At 37.6% G+C, this 18,145-nt stretch overlaps 1 protein-coding gene across 8 annotated transcripts in view; it reads right to left on the reverse strand.

The window, feature by feature from the left end:
- Positions 1 to 18,145, reverse strand: part of ARK2N (arkadia (RNF111) N-terminal like PKA signaling regulator 2N) — a 124,710-nt gene that overhangs the window by 30,536 nt on the left and 76,029 nt on the right. For 6 of the 8 annotated variants that reach the window (XM_023543829.2, XM_064294571.1, XM_064294572.1 and 3 more), the window contains exon 3: positions 12,942 to 13,124. The exons of the other annotated variants lie outside the window; for them this stretch is intronic. In XM_023543829.2, the coding sequence (XP_023399597.2) occupies positions 12,942 to 13,124 (183 nt within the window). The remainder of the gene's footprint in view (positions 1 to 12,941; positions 13,125 to 18,145) is intronic. 8 annotated transcript variants of the gene reach the window in all.

Below are 18,145 nucleotides of genomic sequence, written 5' to 3' on the forward strand. Positions count from 1 at the left end.
TCAGATTCTTGCAACTTCATTGATCCATTATGGATCCACTAACTAAACATTTAGATACTGCTTTCACATTATTAGATCAATCCAAATGATTTGGACACTATATAATTTTGGCCATAAAAATTGCAGCCAACCCTGATGATATTTAGTATTGTTACAGAACCTGAATGATGCTCTAAAGCTGATCACTTAAAATCAAGATCTTCTCTGGTAGCCAATATCTTTATTCCTTAATTAAAAAATAAGTACCCGATCATGGTTTCATGGGACATCCCAGTTAACTAGCCTAATAGCATGTTTAGTGTTTCTGTTCTACCTCCTACTTGCTTGTGTAGTGCCTGGGGTCTTAAAAGCTTGCAAGCAGCCATCCCAGGCACAACAATTGGTCTCTATTCACCTGGAGCAAAGAGGAAGGAGTGTCAGAAATAGGAAGAGGATATGAAACATGTGGCTAATTGCTTCCATGAATAACTTCCTCCTCTGCCATGAGACCAGAACTGGATGGTGTCCAGCTACCACTACTGAACATTTTGATCAAAAATTCTACAGAAGAATCTTGATCAAAAGGGGGACAATGCAGAATTTCAAATTCTCATAGGCTCCAGGCTTTCTGGAGCCACGCAGGCTGACTAAATCCCTGAAACTATTGCCCTGAGATAATCTTTAAACTTAAACCAAAAATATTCCCTTAAGTCTTCTTAAAACCAAACAATGGTTTAGCTTAACTAGTAAAAAATGTCTGCCTTGAGCATTATGCTCTTTTAAGGTCTATCTATATGAGATCAAGCGGACAACAGCAACTTGAAAGATTAGACAGCAACCTTCGGGGGCAATGAGTTTATGTTAGCGGGGAAGGAACAACTCAGAAAAAGAAGGTGGGAATGGCTGCTCAACTTGAAGAATGTATTCAATGTCACTGAATTGTATATGCAGAAACTGTTGAACTGGATATGTTTTATGTGTATATTCTCAACAACAAAACAAATTTAAAAATCAATACCTGATAAAATGAAATAAATGAGGTAAGTGTAGAGGGGACTAAATACAAATTTCCTGGTGACTGTTAACTACTCCTGGACTAATGGTATAAGAGTTTTGCCACATTACCTGTTAGACCCATTAGATAAGATGTGCAAAACAGATATCAAGTCAGCTGGAACCCACGCCAAATCTGCAGGATGCTTTGCTCTACAAGAAAACACCAAAGTCATTCTCAACCATCCAGGAATGCATCCCCTCTTCCATCTATTTCAGAGCCAGGATAATTAGTCCTTTTCCCTCAGTGTAACCCTCTTCAGCATACCACACATTCTTCTGGGAACTCCTGGGCAAAGCCTGACAATCTCTGGCCTTTAGGCCATCCTCCGCTCCCCAGGATGACTTCACAGGAATCCAATGGCAAAGCAGTGTCTAAGGGACACACGCAAGTATGTCAAAGATGCTAAGAGGGTATCTCAAAAACTCCCAGTGGGAGTTGTCTTTTCTGGTAAATACTATACATTAAACTGAGAGTAAAGCAGAGGATTTATACTTAGTTATTGTAGCAGCTGGCTGTCTCTGTGCAGGTCTTTGCCTCTTTGGAAAGATAACTTCTTTCACTCTGTGACAAAATTCTCAATTTTTGTCCTCCCACTAGAGGTCTTTTCAACACATAAAAAAGTCACAAACAGCTACCAAGCTAGGGTAAAACAGCTAAAGCTAGAAAAAGTGCTAACTAAGTTATAGCAAACATTTTTTTTTTTCTCAAATAGAAATACAGTAGCTACCTTTAAATTATAAATTCACTGGATAAGAAGTAGTCCTGAGCCTATTTGCAGCACAGAAAAAGGAGATCATTACATACTAGAGGACACATGTATGCTAGGTATAAAAAAATGTTGATACATACCTTAAGTCACTACTCACTTAGCTTAAAAACTTCCTTTGTATTTAGCTCTTTCAACAAGAATGTTAAAAACAACTTTAAAAAGTAGGGAAGAAGATGTCAGAAATCTAAGAATTAGAGTCCACATGAAGCAGGTTCACAAGGGGAACCTGATCAAACTTTATCATCTACAAAAGATGGATACATTGACTTTAAATGTTAATATTGGAAACACGGCCATTAACGTCTGATGGTAATTCAGGAAACCCAAGATCTGTTTCTCTGCCCTACTACACCAGCGAACCCTATGACAGCTGAACTCAACAGGACTGCCTTGTTTTTCCAGGTCTCACAAGTTTTCTGCCTTGGACAGGGTGCAGTCTTACCACTTTTCTGTCACTCTTTTTAGTGGAAAATAATCTGAATTTTCCTTCTCTGACAAGTTTCCACCTTACACAGGTTCTAGCTTTTTACAGATTTTACTGTACTATGCTTGCATTATAAACAAATCAAGATTACCGTCTCTATTCTAAGGATGGGGGAAATGCTTATAACCTATCTTCTTGACAAGAAGTCTGATGGAAAAAAATGAGATCACGTTCAGAATTTACAATTTCCCAGAAAAAAATTGTTCTAAATAAATTCTATTTATCACAATTATAAGCCGTCCACACAAAGCATACTTCGGAGTTCTGTATTTCTCTTGGTCTCATACATATTGATGCTTAAACTATTAATAGCATTTTAACAAAAAATATGCCATGCTCAGATACAGGCAATCCCCGGGTTATGAATTCCCAACTTACATATAACCTGCAGCTACGAATGAACTTCTATAAAGCCAATCAGGAAAAAATTTACTTGGTGTTCGGGCCCCCAGGTTCCCTCAATGAGCCATGGCGCTTCTCCCATGTACATAGCTGCCACAGTGGGTCCTTGGGCGGCCACTGGAGGCAGGCAGGCCCCCGTGACCTGGTGTGCCCAACCTGTAGCCGCAGAGAGCCCACATGCACCTGCTCAGAACTTGGAAAGGGCCAGCCCTACCGTCCTTGTGCCCCAAGCCCTACCACTCTGCTCCACATGGTGGGCATGCAGGTGGTGGTGCCAGCCAGGATGTGGGCGCTGCACTCCACATGTTCTGCAAATACAACCGGTCAGTGTGCTGCACTGGGCACATGGCCGGGCCTCCACAGTGCCCCCTTGCCCAACTCCCCCCACCACCCCATCCCACTGGGCCCTCTGTACTGTGCAGCCCAGAGGCCATCACAGTACCTCTCTGGGCTTCTATTTCCCCTACCTTACACATGTGGGGTTTCACTACTGCAGTGGTTCTTGGCCTTTTGGTGGCTGGATGGGGCAGAGGGGGGAGCAGTCTTAGAGTCCTGATCTCTGTATGTCCATATGGTTTCCAGTGGTCCATGGAGAACTCTGAACTTGGGTTTCCCTAAGCATCCTCTTCCCAACCCTCGGGCCCTGGACTTGCCCTTAGCACATCCTAAACAGCACTTTCTCCTTCGCCCCGAGACAGGGGCCTCATAGTTGGTGTGTCTGGTGAGGAGGTGATGAGCGAATGATCCGTCTGGCCTTAGCACCATCCTACCCATGGCCCCAACCTTCCCTGCCTCTGCTGAGGAGGGTTCAAAACCCAGTAGAAATGCAGCCAGTGGAACAATGTAGGTTTTTTAGTTCAGGGTCTACAATAAAGTATCTAACTGGTCTCAGTGATTTTACAGAACAGAATTTTCTGAGTATTTTGGGTAACATTTGCCCTGTAGGTATCTCTTCAACTGTGGAGAAGGCACATACTATGGTTTGTAATAACAAACAGTAGTGACCATCAAAACATTCTTGTTATTATTACTGTATTGTCCTGTTAAAGATGTGTTAGTGTATCTGGAAGTGATTCTTTAATTTTTTTTAATGCATAGAAAGGTACACTATACACTCAAACATTTGATTGACATTAGATACGTACCCATACCTAACTCTTTCAACTTACATACAAATTTGACTTAAAGACAGACTTAGGAATGGAACTTGTGCGGAATCCAGGGACTGCCTGTATACTAGTACGTTGTTTCCTAAAAATGTCTGATCCAAGTTACCTGGTGATGGTTATTAAAAACAGATTCCCAGACCCCATTTCAGATTTACTTACAGAACCTTCAGGGAAAGACCTAGGAGTCTGAACTTTTATAAGCACCCAAGTGATTTCTATGCTCAAAGGTCAGGAAATACTAGAGCAAGAACAGTTCATCGCAGGGCAGGATAAACCAAAACCAAACCCATTGCTGTCATGTCCATTCCAACTCAGAGCAACCCTACAGGATGGAGTAAAACGGCCCCATAGGGTTTCCAAGACTATAACCTTTACAGAAGCAGCCTGCCACATCTTTCTCCTGTACAGCCGCTGGTGGGTTCGAACCACCAACCTTTCAGTTAGCAGTTCAGCACTTCAACTGCTGTGCCACCAGGACAGGAGAGTAAACTGGAAACCCACTGATTTGGTCCATTAATCACTTCCCTTCTCAGTCAGGAAACCCTGGTGGCGTAGCGGTTAAGTGCTATGGCTGCTAACCAAGAGGTCGGCAGTTCAAATCCGCCAGGCGCTCCTTGGAAACTATATGGGGCAGTTCTACTCTGTCCTATGGGGTCACTATGAGTCAGAATTGACGGAAGCAGTGGGTTTCTCAGTCGACTTCAGCATAGTAATACAGTAATATTAACACAACACTGGTTAGCATTCCTGAGTGCCTACCGTGCTATACCCCGTACTAAGCACATTACATACATTATTTCACTTAATGGTAACAGCATTTTGAGATAGATATTAGCTTTATCCCAGTTTTGCAGATGAGGGAAACTCAGGCTTGAACTAATTTACCTGAGGCCAAACCATTTGTAAATGCCTACTGGTTCAAAACCAAGCTCTTGAAGCCCAGGCTTTCAGCAGCAAGCTGCCACCCACTAGCTGTTCAACTCCAGCATTAAGGAAAAGTAAGCACATGGAAAAGGCCAGTTTAAGTCTTTCCTTGAGCAGTGGCTTTCCTGATTTCAACTTAGCTTTTTAATCTGCTTGTGATTCAATTACTTTGCCCTGGTTAAAACTAAAATTAAATAGTAAAACTATTTTGAGTATAAGAACATTGTCCCAATGCCTGGAAAAAGAAGCAAGGTACTTTATTGCTAGTGACTTTTTACATGATCCTAAATGGAGTGGGGCTGCAGACGTGGTCTGACATGCTCTACTGATGAAATTGAATCTCTGCATAGTCTGGTCAATGGTTAGGTTTTTATGCTGTTAGGAGGGAAAAGGAGGAGGATCCAGAAAAATCATTAGAACATTTATCTTACACTTGAACTACAAGAATGATAATCTGATACTAATAGCCTAAGTCTGAAAACTATTAACTGGCAATCTAGCATTAACTCTATTAACATTTTGTTGTGACACTACAAGTATACTGGGATTCACATGATGGCTTCCCATTGTGACAATTGCATCAATACTAGAGTATATTAATAAGTTGTACTTTTTATTCATTTATCTGCATTTTCAGATTTAAGGGGAAAAATGAACTTTGAGTGGGAAAAATGACTTTTGAATGAGTCAATAAATGGCTTCATAAAAAAATGTCATGGAGATTTGCTGAACTGTGATGACGACCATGTTCTATGGTATACAAAAATCTACACAGAATGTATCACAACCTAGTATACACAGTGTACTCTATTATATCCCAGAGAAATTATTACACACATACCAGGAGATATATATAAGAAATATTAACACAGTATCATTTGCAATAGCATCCTAAACGTCCAACAAAGGTATACTGTTACCCATTACTGTAGAGTCAAGTCTGACTCATAGCGACCTTATAGGACAGAGGAGAACTGTCCCATATGGATTCCAAGGAATGACTGGTGGATTTGAACTGTCAACCTTTTGGTAAGCAGTAGAGCTCTTAACCACTGAGCCACCAGGGCTCCAACAAAGGTAAAAATAAAAAATTATTATTATTTTTTTAGGTACAGAATGGTAAATATTGATATATTCATACAGCGGAATACCAAAAGAGCAGTGAAAATGAGTGAAACTAGAGCCACGCATCACTAAGAACAAGGCTAACAAAACGTTGAACTGAAGTTAGAAATTATTACCTTCAATGTGATACCCATTAGTTTTAAAACATGCTATTTACAGATACATAATAAATACATATAGATATAAAGAAATACATAGCAATATCAAACACTGAATACCAGATTCAGTACAGTTTTAGAGTAGGGAGGGGAAAAATAAGGGGAAGAGTTGAAGTCACAGGTATTTCCGGCCTCTCATATTTTTACCATGTTTTCTTAAGAAGAACAGTAGTAGGTACATGAGTCTTATATTCTTTATATTTCTGTGTGACTGAAATTTAAAAAGACAATAAAACATAGAATTAGGCACACAGATGCTATGTTGTTTTAAGTAAACTAATTCCTTGAATGTGAAAGCTATGAATGTTATTCTCAATGCTGGTGACTTTAATGATACTTTAAGACCTGAAACCTTGTACTCTTAGGTTGAATATTATGAAACTGCTAGGTGAGTTTATAGGTTAAAAAAAAAAAAAGAACAAAAAAAAATTTAAACCGACTTTTGATTTCAAGTCCAACATGTCTAACGAGCTTGGAAAAAGGCTGAACAGAAGGAAAATAAACAACTCTTTGTAGCTCCATCAGAGAATTGAGGTCACAAGGCAAACTGCTGCCCCCAAACTTGGAGAGAGAGGTTTGAGTGCAGAGAATCACAAATTACCAGGAGCAGAAGCCCACTGCTGGAGTGACAAATTGCTGGAGGCTCAGTGTGGACCAGTCTGAAAATGGAAAACTCGGAGAGGGGGGGCTCAGTCTTAGACGAGTTCCCACACTTTCTTGAGTTTTACCTCCAGAAGCCATACCAGGATCTCAAGGTGAAGGCTGCAGAAAATTCCCCCTTGCTCCTGCAATGAGGGGTACAGGTGGGAAGCAACTCTTCTCAAATATACCCAGAGCATTCTGTACCCCTTAACAAAAGCCAGACCTCAAGGAAACTATTTTACCAGAGCCTAACTGACTTAGGTTTTTCCAGACCCTACCAAACCTGGGAGAAGGGACCTAGCTATCTAATCCCACCAAACCCATTGCCGTCAAGTCATTTCCGACTCATAGCAACCCTATAGGACAGAGTAGAACTGCCCCATAAGGTTTCCAAGGCTGTAATCCTTACAGGAGTAGACTGCCACATAGTTCTCCTGTGGAGTAGTTAGTGGGTTCAAACCACCAACCTTTTGGTTGTGGCTGAGCACCACCAGAGGTCCTTTAGCCAACCTTAGCCCCTCTAACCTTTCCTGTCTCACTTAAGGGAAGTGGGAGGAAGTGGGAGGAGACCTGAAAAGCATTTCTGCAGGTCACACCCAGGTTTACAAACTCAGTAAAAAAGACCTAATTCATAGGAATATGCTTCCCCTCTCCACACACTTGACCGTATCAATTGGTCTCCTGTATAATAACAGGGTAATAGAGCTGAAAGAACTGGAAGACCCAGACCTTATTTAAGAAGAAGTCTCTAGTATTAAATACTAAAAAAAAATTAATGGCCCTATGTGCCAAGTGCAAAAACCTTTCCAAGAACAAATAAATAAAAATGGCCAACTGTGCCAGGTACAAACTTTGAAAACAACGGACTGTCTAAAAGGCAAAAACAAAACAAAAAACCACAGTCTAAACAACAGAGTATCAAAATACCTAAGAAAAAAAACTGATAGAACTGCAAGGAGAAATAGACCAAACCACTATCAACAACCCTCTATCAGTAATCGACAGATCCAGCAGGCAGAAAATCAGTTAAGGACATAGGAAAACTAAACAGCACCATTAATCACCTGGGTCTAAATGACATTTACATACTGCTTCATCCACAATATACATTCTTCTGAAGCTCACATGGAACATTCACTAAGATAGACCACATCCTAGTTCATACAACACATGGAAATCATACAAAATATGCTCTCAGACCACAATGGAATTAAACTGAAAGTCAATAATTCAAAGATAGCTAGAAAATCCCAAAATATGTGGAGATTAAACCTCACAATCCTAAATAAGGAGTCAAAAAAGAAGTGTCAAGATAAATTTTTTTTTTTACTTTAAAGCAAAGGAAAATGAAAATACAACTTATCAAAATCTGCAGGATGCAGCCAAAGCAGTGCTTGGAGGGAAATTTAATATATGTACTGAATGCGAAAGGACATTGAGGACTGAATGCATATATCAGAAAAGAAGCTCTAAAATCCATAATCTAAGCTTCCACCTTTGTAAACTCAAAAAGAAGAGCAAAAAAATCAAAGCAAGTAGAAGAAAATAATAAAAATTAGAATAGAAATCAGTGAAATAGGAAATTAATATAGAAAAATCAACAAAACCAAAAGCTGGTTCTTTGAAAAGATCGATAAAATTGATTAACCACTAGCCAACCTAATCAAGAAAAGGACAGAAAAGACGTAAATTCCCAATATAAGAAACTGAAAGAGGGGTCATCACAACTGATCCCATGGACATTCAAAGGACAATAGAGGAATATTATGAACCACTAACTCTATGTCCACGTATTTGGTAGTTTAGATAAAATTCCTACCAATTCCTACCAAAACTCACATAGGAGAAATAGGTAGTATTAACAGGCCTATATCTACTAGAGAAAATCAATCAACAATTGTCAACCTTCCAAAACAGAAAGCGCCAGTCCTAGATGGTTTCAATGGTGAATTCTACCAAACATTTAAAGAAAAAAATACCAATTCTCTACAATCCCTTCCAGAAAACAGAAGCAGAGAACCCATCCAAACTCATCCTACTTGGAAAGAAAATTCCAGACCAATTTCTCTCATAAACATAAATGCAAAAATCCTCAACAAAATATTAGCAAACTGAATCCAACAATGCATAAAAAGAATTATACACTACACTCAAATGGGATTTATTCCAGGTACGCAAGAGTGGTTTAACACTTGCAAATCAATCAATGTAATCCATTCCATCACACGCTAGCAAAAATCATATGATCATATAGATAGATGCAAAAAAAGAACAAAATGCCAACACTCACTCATTATAAAAACTCTCAACAATCTAGGAATAGAGGAGAAACTCCTTGACTAGAACATCTATGAGAAACCTACAACTGACATCATACTAAAGGGTGAGAAACTGGCAGCTTTCTCCCTGAGATTAGGAACAAGGCAAGGATGTCCTCTTTCATCACTTCTATTCAACATTGTACTGGAAGTCCTAGCTAGTGCAATAAAACAAGAAAAGGAAATAAAAGTTACACTGATTGGGAAGCAAGAAATAAAAAAATATCTTTGTTTGCAGATGGCATGATTGTCTATGGAGAAAATCCTCCAAAAATTAATCACAAAAACTCCTGAAACTGCAAGTGGTTATAATAAGGCTGCAGGACACAAGGTTAATATACAACCATCAATTGCTTTCCCATATGCCAGCAATGAACAATTGGAATTTGAAATTAAAAAACACAACACCATTTACATTAGCACCAAAAGTAGTATGTGAGGAAAACTACAAAACTCTGATGAAAGAAATCAAAGATCTAAATAAATGGAGAGATTTTCTATGTTCATGGATAAGAAGACTCAATTCTGTTGAGTTGTTAGTTCTTACCAATTTCATCTACAGATTCAATGCAATCCCAATCAAAATCCCGGTAACTTATTTTTTTAATATATCAACAAAAATGATGCTAAAGTTTATATGAAAGGCAAAAGACCCAGGACAGCCAACACAACACTGAAGAATAAAGAGACTACCTGACTTTAAGACTTACTATAAAAGCTACAGTAATCAAGACAATGTGGTGTTAGCAAAAGACTAGACACATAGATCAACAGAAAGGAATAGAGAGTGAAGACACAGACCCACACAAACAAAGGCAATATGATCTTTGGCAAAGGTGCAAAGATAATTCAATGGAGAAAGGACAGTCTTTTCAACAAATGGTGATGGAACAACTGGTTTTCCACATGCAAAAAAAAAAAAAAAAAAAAGGCATCTAGATACAGATTTTACATTTTTCACAAAAACTAACTCAAAATGGATCATAGATCTCATGTAAAACTATAAAACTTTCAGAAGATGACATAAGCGAAAATCTAGGTGATCTTGTTTGGCAATGAGTTTTTGCATACACTATCAAAAGCACAATCCATGGGACTTCACTAAAATTAAAAACTTATACTCTGTGAAAGACACTGTTAACAGAAATGAAAAGACAAGCCACAGAGTTAACATGCATCCAAAATATGCAAAGACCTCTTAAAACTCAAAAATAAGAAAACAACTCAACTAAAAAGAGGGCAAAAGATCTGAACAGATACCGTACCAAATAAGATATACCAATGACAAATAAGCATATGAAAAGATGCCAACATCAAGTCATCAGGGAACTGCAAATTAAAACAACGAGATACCACTACACACCTATTACCAGTAAAAACTAACAGATTCTGACTCGTGGCAGACCAGTTAAAATCCAAAACATTGACAAAACCAAATACTTGAAAGGATATGGCACAACAGGAACTCTCATACGTTGCTAGTGGGAATGCAAAATGGTACAGCCAGTTTGGAAGACAGTTTGGTGGTTTCTTACAAAGCTAAATAAACACAGTCTTATTATATAAACCAGCAATCTTGCTCCTTGGTATTTACCCAAACGAGCTGAAAATGTATTCCATGCAAAACTAGCACACAAATGTTTATAGCAGCTTTATTCATAACTGCCAAGACTTGGTAGCAACTAAGATGTCCTTCAATAAGTGAGTGGATAAACAAACTGCGGTATATCCACGCAATGTAATATTATTCAGCGATAAGAAGATATGAGCTATCAAGCAACGAAAAGATACAAATGAAGCTTAGATGCATATTGCTAATAAGCCAGTCTGACAAAGCGACACACTGTATGATTCCAACTATAAGATACTCTGAAAAAGGCAAGACTAGACAGATAGTAAAAAGGATCAGTAGTTGCCAGGAGTTTGGGGCGGGAGGAAAGAAGAGATAGAGCTCAAGAGATTTTTAGGGCAACAAAATTATTCTGGTTGATACCGTAATGGTAGATGCATGACATCAAAGCATCTGTCAAAACCACAGACCTGTACAATACAAAGAGTGAACCCCCATGTAAATTATGAACTTAATAATAATGTGCCCGTGTTGGCTCATCAGTTATAACGAATGTACCACACTAATAATACAGAATGTTAATAATAGAGGAAACTGTATTTGTAGAGACAGGAGGGAATATGAGAAGTCTGTTCTTTCTGCCCAATTTTTCTGTAAACCTAAAACTGCTCTAAAAAATCGAGTCAATTAATTAAAAAAATAAAAATAAGCAAGGAAAATAGTCAAATAATAACAATTTCATATGGTTCAACCCAGTATTAAGAATTCTCTCTATACGAGAGACTGACTTGACTTGTAAACTTTCAATTAAAGCACAATTAAAAAAAAAAAGATATAACCTAAAAAAAAAAAAAAACTCTCTAGGAAGAGCTAAACAGTGGCAATTGTTCAATTTCTTCCCAAGAATTTACCATAAAGTGGTCTATATTTGGTGGCAACGCTAATGGAACAGGGAAATAAAATTAGAACGGATCACTTGTCAATGGATGAAAAATAAAGATAAACCATCCAGCATACAGAACAAATTTAAATTAAGTGAATGATTTATTTAACTTATCAGAAACACATATTGCACAAAACGTGGTCAAACTACTGTCACTGGATATAAGGTAAGATTACTTAATTCTTTTCAAAGTACATAAACATATTAAAAAAAGTCTTAAAAGATGGTTGTTGGGCAAAATAAGTATACATATAAAAACTGAAGTCCAGAGGAGAAATGACTTGCCAAGATCAAACAGGTAGTTAGCTGTTCCAAAATCAGCTACATAAATGAATAAGAAGCTCAACAATAAAAGAGGCTTTTATTTACTTCCAATCAAGATCATGAAAGGAAGGATTACTGAGGCACAATGATCTCTGGAACTGTCTCCCTTCATTATTTACTAACAATTTCAATATTAAAAGTTCTAAACATATAACCCATCGTTATTTTTAACTCATTTTCCACAAAAGCAATATTTTGGGTAATGATTAAGTAGCGACATTAGCTCATAAAAGCCAATGTAATTTACAACATAAACGGAAAGCTAAAATCCTTCAATAACACTGAAGTAAGAAAATACATGCTACATAAAGTCAGTCAGTCCCCTCCCTCTCTTCTCTTAAGCACTAGTATTTAAAAAAAAAAAAGGTTTAAATTAGGAAGAATGTTGAAAGAAAGTTTTGAGGAAAATATCAAAGGATACTTGGAGGCACTGTGAGTTTTCAAAAGTAATAAACACCAATGGGATTGTTAGTGAATATGTATCACTCTGAAGAGAGCCAAATCACAGTACCAAGATAAAAAACGCAAGAAAGGTAGAGAGATTTTTTCCCCTGAGATAACAGACGTAGAAACTGAAAGAAAAGGAGTTAGAAAAGACAAATATAAGGACTACTGAAGAAGAGTATCAGGGACATTCCACACCAAAAGGCAGAAGGCACAGCTGCCACACTGCTTTCAAACAGTCCCACAGGGAAAACTCAAATAAGCTCCTTATTAGAGCTACAAGGTCGATTTTTGAGTTAAGTGAGAGAAACCACTGAGAAATGGGGATAAGACAGGTGAGATAGGAGGAATAGGGAGTATGTGGTCGTTCACATTGTTTTGCATATGTTGGGCACTTTTAACCCAAGAAATGTCTACTGAAATCTACCTATGTCTACAATTAATGTCTTATATATCCTTATCCTTTGCTTTTTAATGACATGCTACCCAAATGGCATCTCGGATAGTGATAATCATTTAATGCCAGCCGTCTCTGGTATGGCCCACTCTCCTCAGCAGGGCCCACTACCCAGCTACCAGGACACATGCACATTCCACCATTAGGGAAGAGGGGAAGGGGGGAGGGAGACCAACCTGCCTCCGCATTCAGCTCCTCTAGAAGCCCGCTGGTCCTCCAGGTAGCTCCTGTGTCCTGGCCTCCTATAGAATTACTGTGCTCTTGAACTACTGCAGCCGCCAATAAATTGTCCACATTTACCACTTCTGGGTCAGAGCTGGTGTCAGATATATCATAATGAGCTACAACTGGAGGTCCATCTAGGGAGGAAAGAAAATGTATACTTGTATCTAACTTGTGGGTGAAAAATACTTCTGAAACTAAGTAAGAGCCCTCTAAGTCAATTGTATTTACCTTATTATTCTATCTGATCACTAAAATTTTATACATGATGTGAAAGTGGAAAAGATAACCCCAGAGTACAAAGATGAGGGACAAATTTTGGAAAGAGGAAAAGTAGTATTATGAAGAACAAAAGACAAGACTATACTGAACAATGTTATGATGAATTCTCATCATACTCCTAAAGAACAAAAGATTCAGAAAAAAGGGAACACTTGACTGAGAGAGTGGAAACTTTTTTTTTTTTTTAAGAAAAAAACTGATGCAAACTACTAAAACCCAATTTATATGTTTTTAAGAGAATGAATCTAGTTCTTTCTCTTAGTAGGTAATACTAAAAGTCCCTAGTAGATTCAGAGAGAAAAATCGTAAATATATTTTCCCACTTGCTAAAGAAAGGCTAACACTAGAGCTCAATTTGACTGAGTTACCTATTTCTAGTAAAAGAATGTTATACAGTTTATTACATTCTACCAAAACCCAATACCCACAAGATCTACTTTCAGGATTTTGCTTTAAATGTTTGGTGAGGGATATTTATATTTTCTTTTTTCTGAGAAAGACAACTAGCTCACACTCCAAGGAAATGATGTACAATCTTATGGGTGATTTTAGAGGAAGATATTAAGCTTTTAATAGGAAAAATAAGAGATGGCTTCCATTCCCAAATCACCCTAATAGCTGAAAAAGGCAGCTGAGATGAGTTGCAAAATAATTACACTACAGTGATTCATGCTAAAATAATTCAATATTCATGCCTGTAGAATAGATACATGCTTTAAAAATGCTAATACTACCTTTTTTCTAATGTAACAGCAAAACGCAAAAATAAAATCTTCATTCAAGAAAGACAAGTCCCTCTTCCTATTCCCATTTTAGAGTAAAGGAGAAATAAAGGAATGCTGTTTGTCCCCACAGCTATTTATGAAGTGCAGGCAAACCATCTATTTCCATAAAGATTTTTAAAATATCATCCAACAAATGAATATTACAACACACCTAGTTTACAAAACTCTTGACTATGAAGGAACACATATGTCAATGAATCATTAAAATATAACACAATGAAGGATTATTGTTTTAATGCAAACATTGTGTAGACTGCCACTGAACAAAAACACGAAACACACTTGGGGTATTTATCTCTTAAGCTAAGCTCCCAAACTGTAGGTTTATATAGCAACATTTTTAAACAAACAAACAAAAAAATGACTTAACATAAAAGCAAATGAGCTGTTAGGTGCCACTGTATAAAGAAGAGACATGTCACAATATGAAATTCTGACGGTCATGACAACTTCGGTTGACTACATAAAAATAATTGCCAGTTCCCCCAAAAGGGTAAATCAAGTTCATCAATGACCATAAAATTCAACAGTTGGCCTTGGTATCAGCTGGTAATGGATTTTATATCAAAGAGCAAAAAAAAAAAAAAAAAACCAATTCATGTTTGAGACTTTTCTAAGAAAGAAAAGAAAACCGTAGCATTCCGTGGAGTTCTCGTCAGAGTTCAAAATGATTACTGTGGAACTGAGATACTGTGTGATGTCCAAACACTTGGGTGCAGAAGATATGAGGGTAAAGTACAATATTGACTATTTGACCTTATGTTCTTTTTTAGAAAAGGCTTTAAGTGTTGTATATTTGCAATAAATTATTCCACTGATTTCAAAATTATCGCCAATACCATTCACACCTCTTGCCATCACATTCCCCCACCACCAAAAGGAAGCAACAGGTCAACAGTCAAGTCAAAATTGTACCACTCCTACATGTATAATCATGCAAAAAGTATAAGTGTATATATACATGCAGAGTGACATCACCTACCCATGGAACAACTTGTCTGAAAGTCTTCATCAGTAGGAAATACAAGCATACACTTGTTATCTGGCTTCATTCTTGTATCTTCCATATTTTCAAACAGCATACCTTATAACTTAGCTTAAATTTAGTATTTGTAATAAACAAAGATAACAATATTTTCATATTTTAATTACACTTAACAGTTAAATTATGATCATTATCATTTTTCATTTCCAGCATATTCAAATGATGGCAAATCAATGCAATATAAACTTTAATCAAGTGATAGAACGGCGGCCTTTCCAACTTTGTCTTCCAACAAGAAACCACAATTAAGGATCTTGTGTTCTAAGGTCATCTTATACCTATCATTAGCACACCAAGATTAAATATGTTTAGAGCACTTAACACAAATATTTGCACTCAGAACCACCAAATGAATATTAGCTGACGGTGACAACTTGTGATAATTCTTTTAAAATGTAATCCTTGCTGCACAGGACAACTAAGAGATAGGTAAGACTCTGTAGTCATTTTATGCTTTTTAAGAGAAGTTTCTCTTGAACAAAATAAAATCAGACCACTGAGGAGGAACTGGAAAACTCAGCACATTAATAACAGAACCAGATATCTATGCTTCCAATTTGACTCTATCAAATCATTATAGGATAAAATAAATGTAGAGACACCATCCTTGCTCTCACTTGATTATTCCTTTATGTTAAGACAGCTGCACAGATACTAAATAAAAGATTATTTTGATTTTCATGAATATCAAAGTAGTCACTTCAAGTTACACCTGGAAAAATTTCCCATTTAAGATGTGGTCATTAATGCAAGCACGTTTCATGCTTACAACACTTAAGGTTACCCACTCAAACCGCATGTTCTCCCATCTGCCAAACTGTGGTATCTGTCACAAATATTAAAACATAAATTTATAACAATGTTCATTAGTAGTTTCTCTACAAGCATCTCTCTACAAAAGAAAACTTAACACAATTATTCAATAACTACTAGGTCTGTGGTTAATCCAGGTGCTGTTTCACTTTCTGAAATCTTTTGAAATTTTTCCTGCTCATTACAAAACAAGAAAAATAGAAGGTCGAGCAATCTACCAACTACTTTTTATTTAAAAAGTAGAATGAATGAGAATTATTTTAAATTGCGATAATTTAGGCTCTTTGTGGTTGTCAAAGAAAATTAGCTATATTCTAGGCCAGGGGTCAGCAAAACTATGGCCCCCTGTGCCAAAGCCAGCTGGTCACCTGTTTTTGTAAACAGCTTTAATAACACACAGCCATGCTCGTTCATTTGCAGGCTGTCTGCGGCTGCTCTCGCACTACAACAGCAGAGTTGAGTAGTTGCGACAATGACCGCCAACACCTAAAATATTTACTATCTGGCCCTTTAAAGAAATAGTTTGCTGACTCCTGTTCTAGGCCATTTCACCAAGTGTGACCTACTAAGATTTTCCTTTGCCTGAGATCTATGCCATACTATCTATGCTACGTTTATATACTATAAACATTTACTTATTTAAATATAGTAAATATATTTTCTCCTTCACTATTCTGAAAATAGCAATTCATCTATTTTATGATAGAAATAGGTTTGTACCATTTCACTGACCTCCTAGCCTACAAATAGATTCTAACTTCTCAAATACCAAAATACAGACATATCTGTGTAACCACACATTTCTGATACAACCGTAACCTTTTTGTATTATTGCCATTAAATACTTAATTCTATTAACTAATTTTCTTTTCACTCAGAATCGTTCTCTTCTAAATCTCATGGAAATCAATGTGAATCACAAAAGCAGAGAACAAAGCAAAAGAGAATCTCACTATGTTTATCCACGACAACTCCTTTTAAATTTGACAACCAAAAGCACAGTTTTAAAACTAAACCAGGTAATTACATAACTTATACTCTCTTTTTACAGATAAGAAATGTGAGTCCTAGTTAGGTGGAACCAGAACAGACTACAGATATTCCCATTGTTGAGGGAGTGAGGAACATACAGGATGAGGCTGTGAGCAGCACAGGAAGTTCAGATTTTTGGCAGCAGACATGCAAAGTCTTGCCTACTACCTCTTAGCTGTATGACTGATAAATTACTTCACTCCTCGGCTTCTTCACTGGGTTGTGATGAGGGTTAAAGAAAACAGATCATAAAATGTTGCTGTTGCGTGCCATCAAGTCGCTTCCAACTCACAGCGACCCTATAGGTCAGAGTAGAATGCCCACATGGTTTCCGAGGCTGTAATCTTTACGGGAACAGATCACCAGGTCTTTTCTCCTGTGGAACAGCTTGGGGGTTCCAACCTCCAACTTTCAGCTAGCAGTTGGACACTTAACTATTGCGGCACCTGGGCTCTTATATAGAAGTTCAAGTGTTGGTCCATCACCCCACCTTTCCACAATAACTAGTACTTGTCCTACCTCATTATTTGTTTGCTTATCCTTGTATGTACAGTCTGCTGTGTACAGCCTGCATGCAAGAAGCTTTGAAGAAACATCACCGTCTGGGCTGGTGCCTTATATTGGTCATAGGTGAATAAAACATGTTACGCAAATGCTTTGCTGGGATTAGTAAGTGAGGTCATCACAAATGTGGCTTTTATATTCTTATTTTTGTCTGAAGTGAAATGTCAGCTTGGATACATTCATACTACAAGTATTTCAAAGCCAAATAAAGATCATTTTAGATTACTTCATCTTTAGCATCATCCTTGCTTACAGAGCCCTTCCACTAGCACAAGTGTTGTCAGTCTCCCACTACAAAGTACAATCAGATCTAGGAAACAGGAATGCCTCTTGTACCCCAGAAACACCTGGAAATGTCACTCCTCCTTCCCTCTGTATTGCTAAGTCTTAGGTCCAAGGCTGCACAATGGCTACAAGGTTTGCTCCTTCAACCGCATTTCTATCGTTGTAGTAGGAAACCTTATGGGGCAGTTATACCCTGTCACGTGGGGTTGCTATGAGTTGGAATCAATTTGATGACATACAATAACAACAGGAAGAAAGTAAACAATAAAGCCAGAGAAAATTCCTTCTCTCCTCTCTGCCACACCCCATTCCCCAACACCCTCCCCTGCAACCAGGAGAGAAAAAGTCCATC

Source organism: Loxodonta africana, chromosome 11, assembly GCF_030014295.1.
Source record: "Loxodonta africana isolate mLoxAfr1 chromosome 11, mLoxAfr1.hap2, whole genome shotgun sequence".
Taxonomy (NCBI): Eukaryota; Metazoa; Chordata; class Mammalia; order Proboscidea; family Elephantidae; genus Loxodonta; species Loxodonta africana.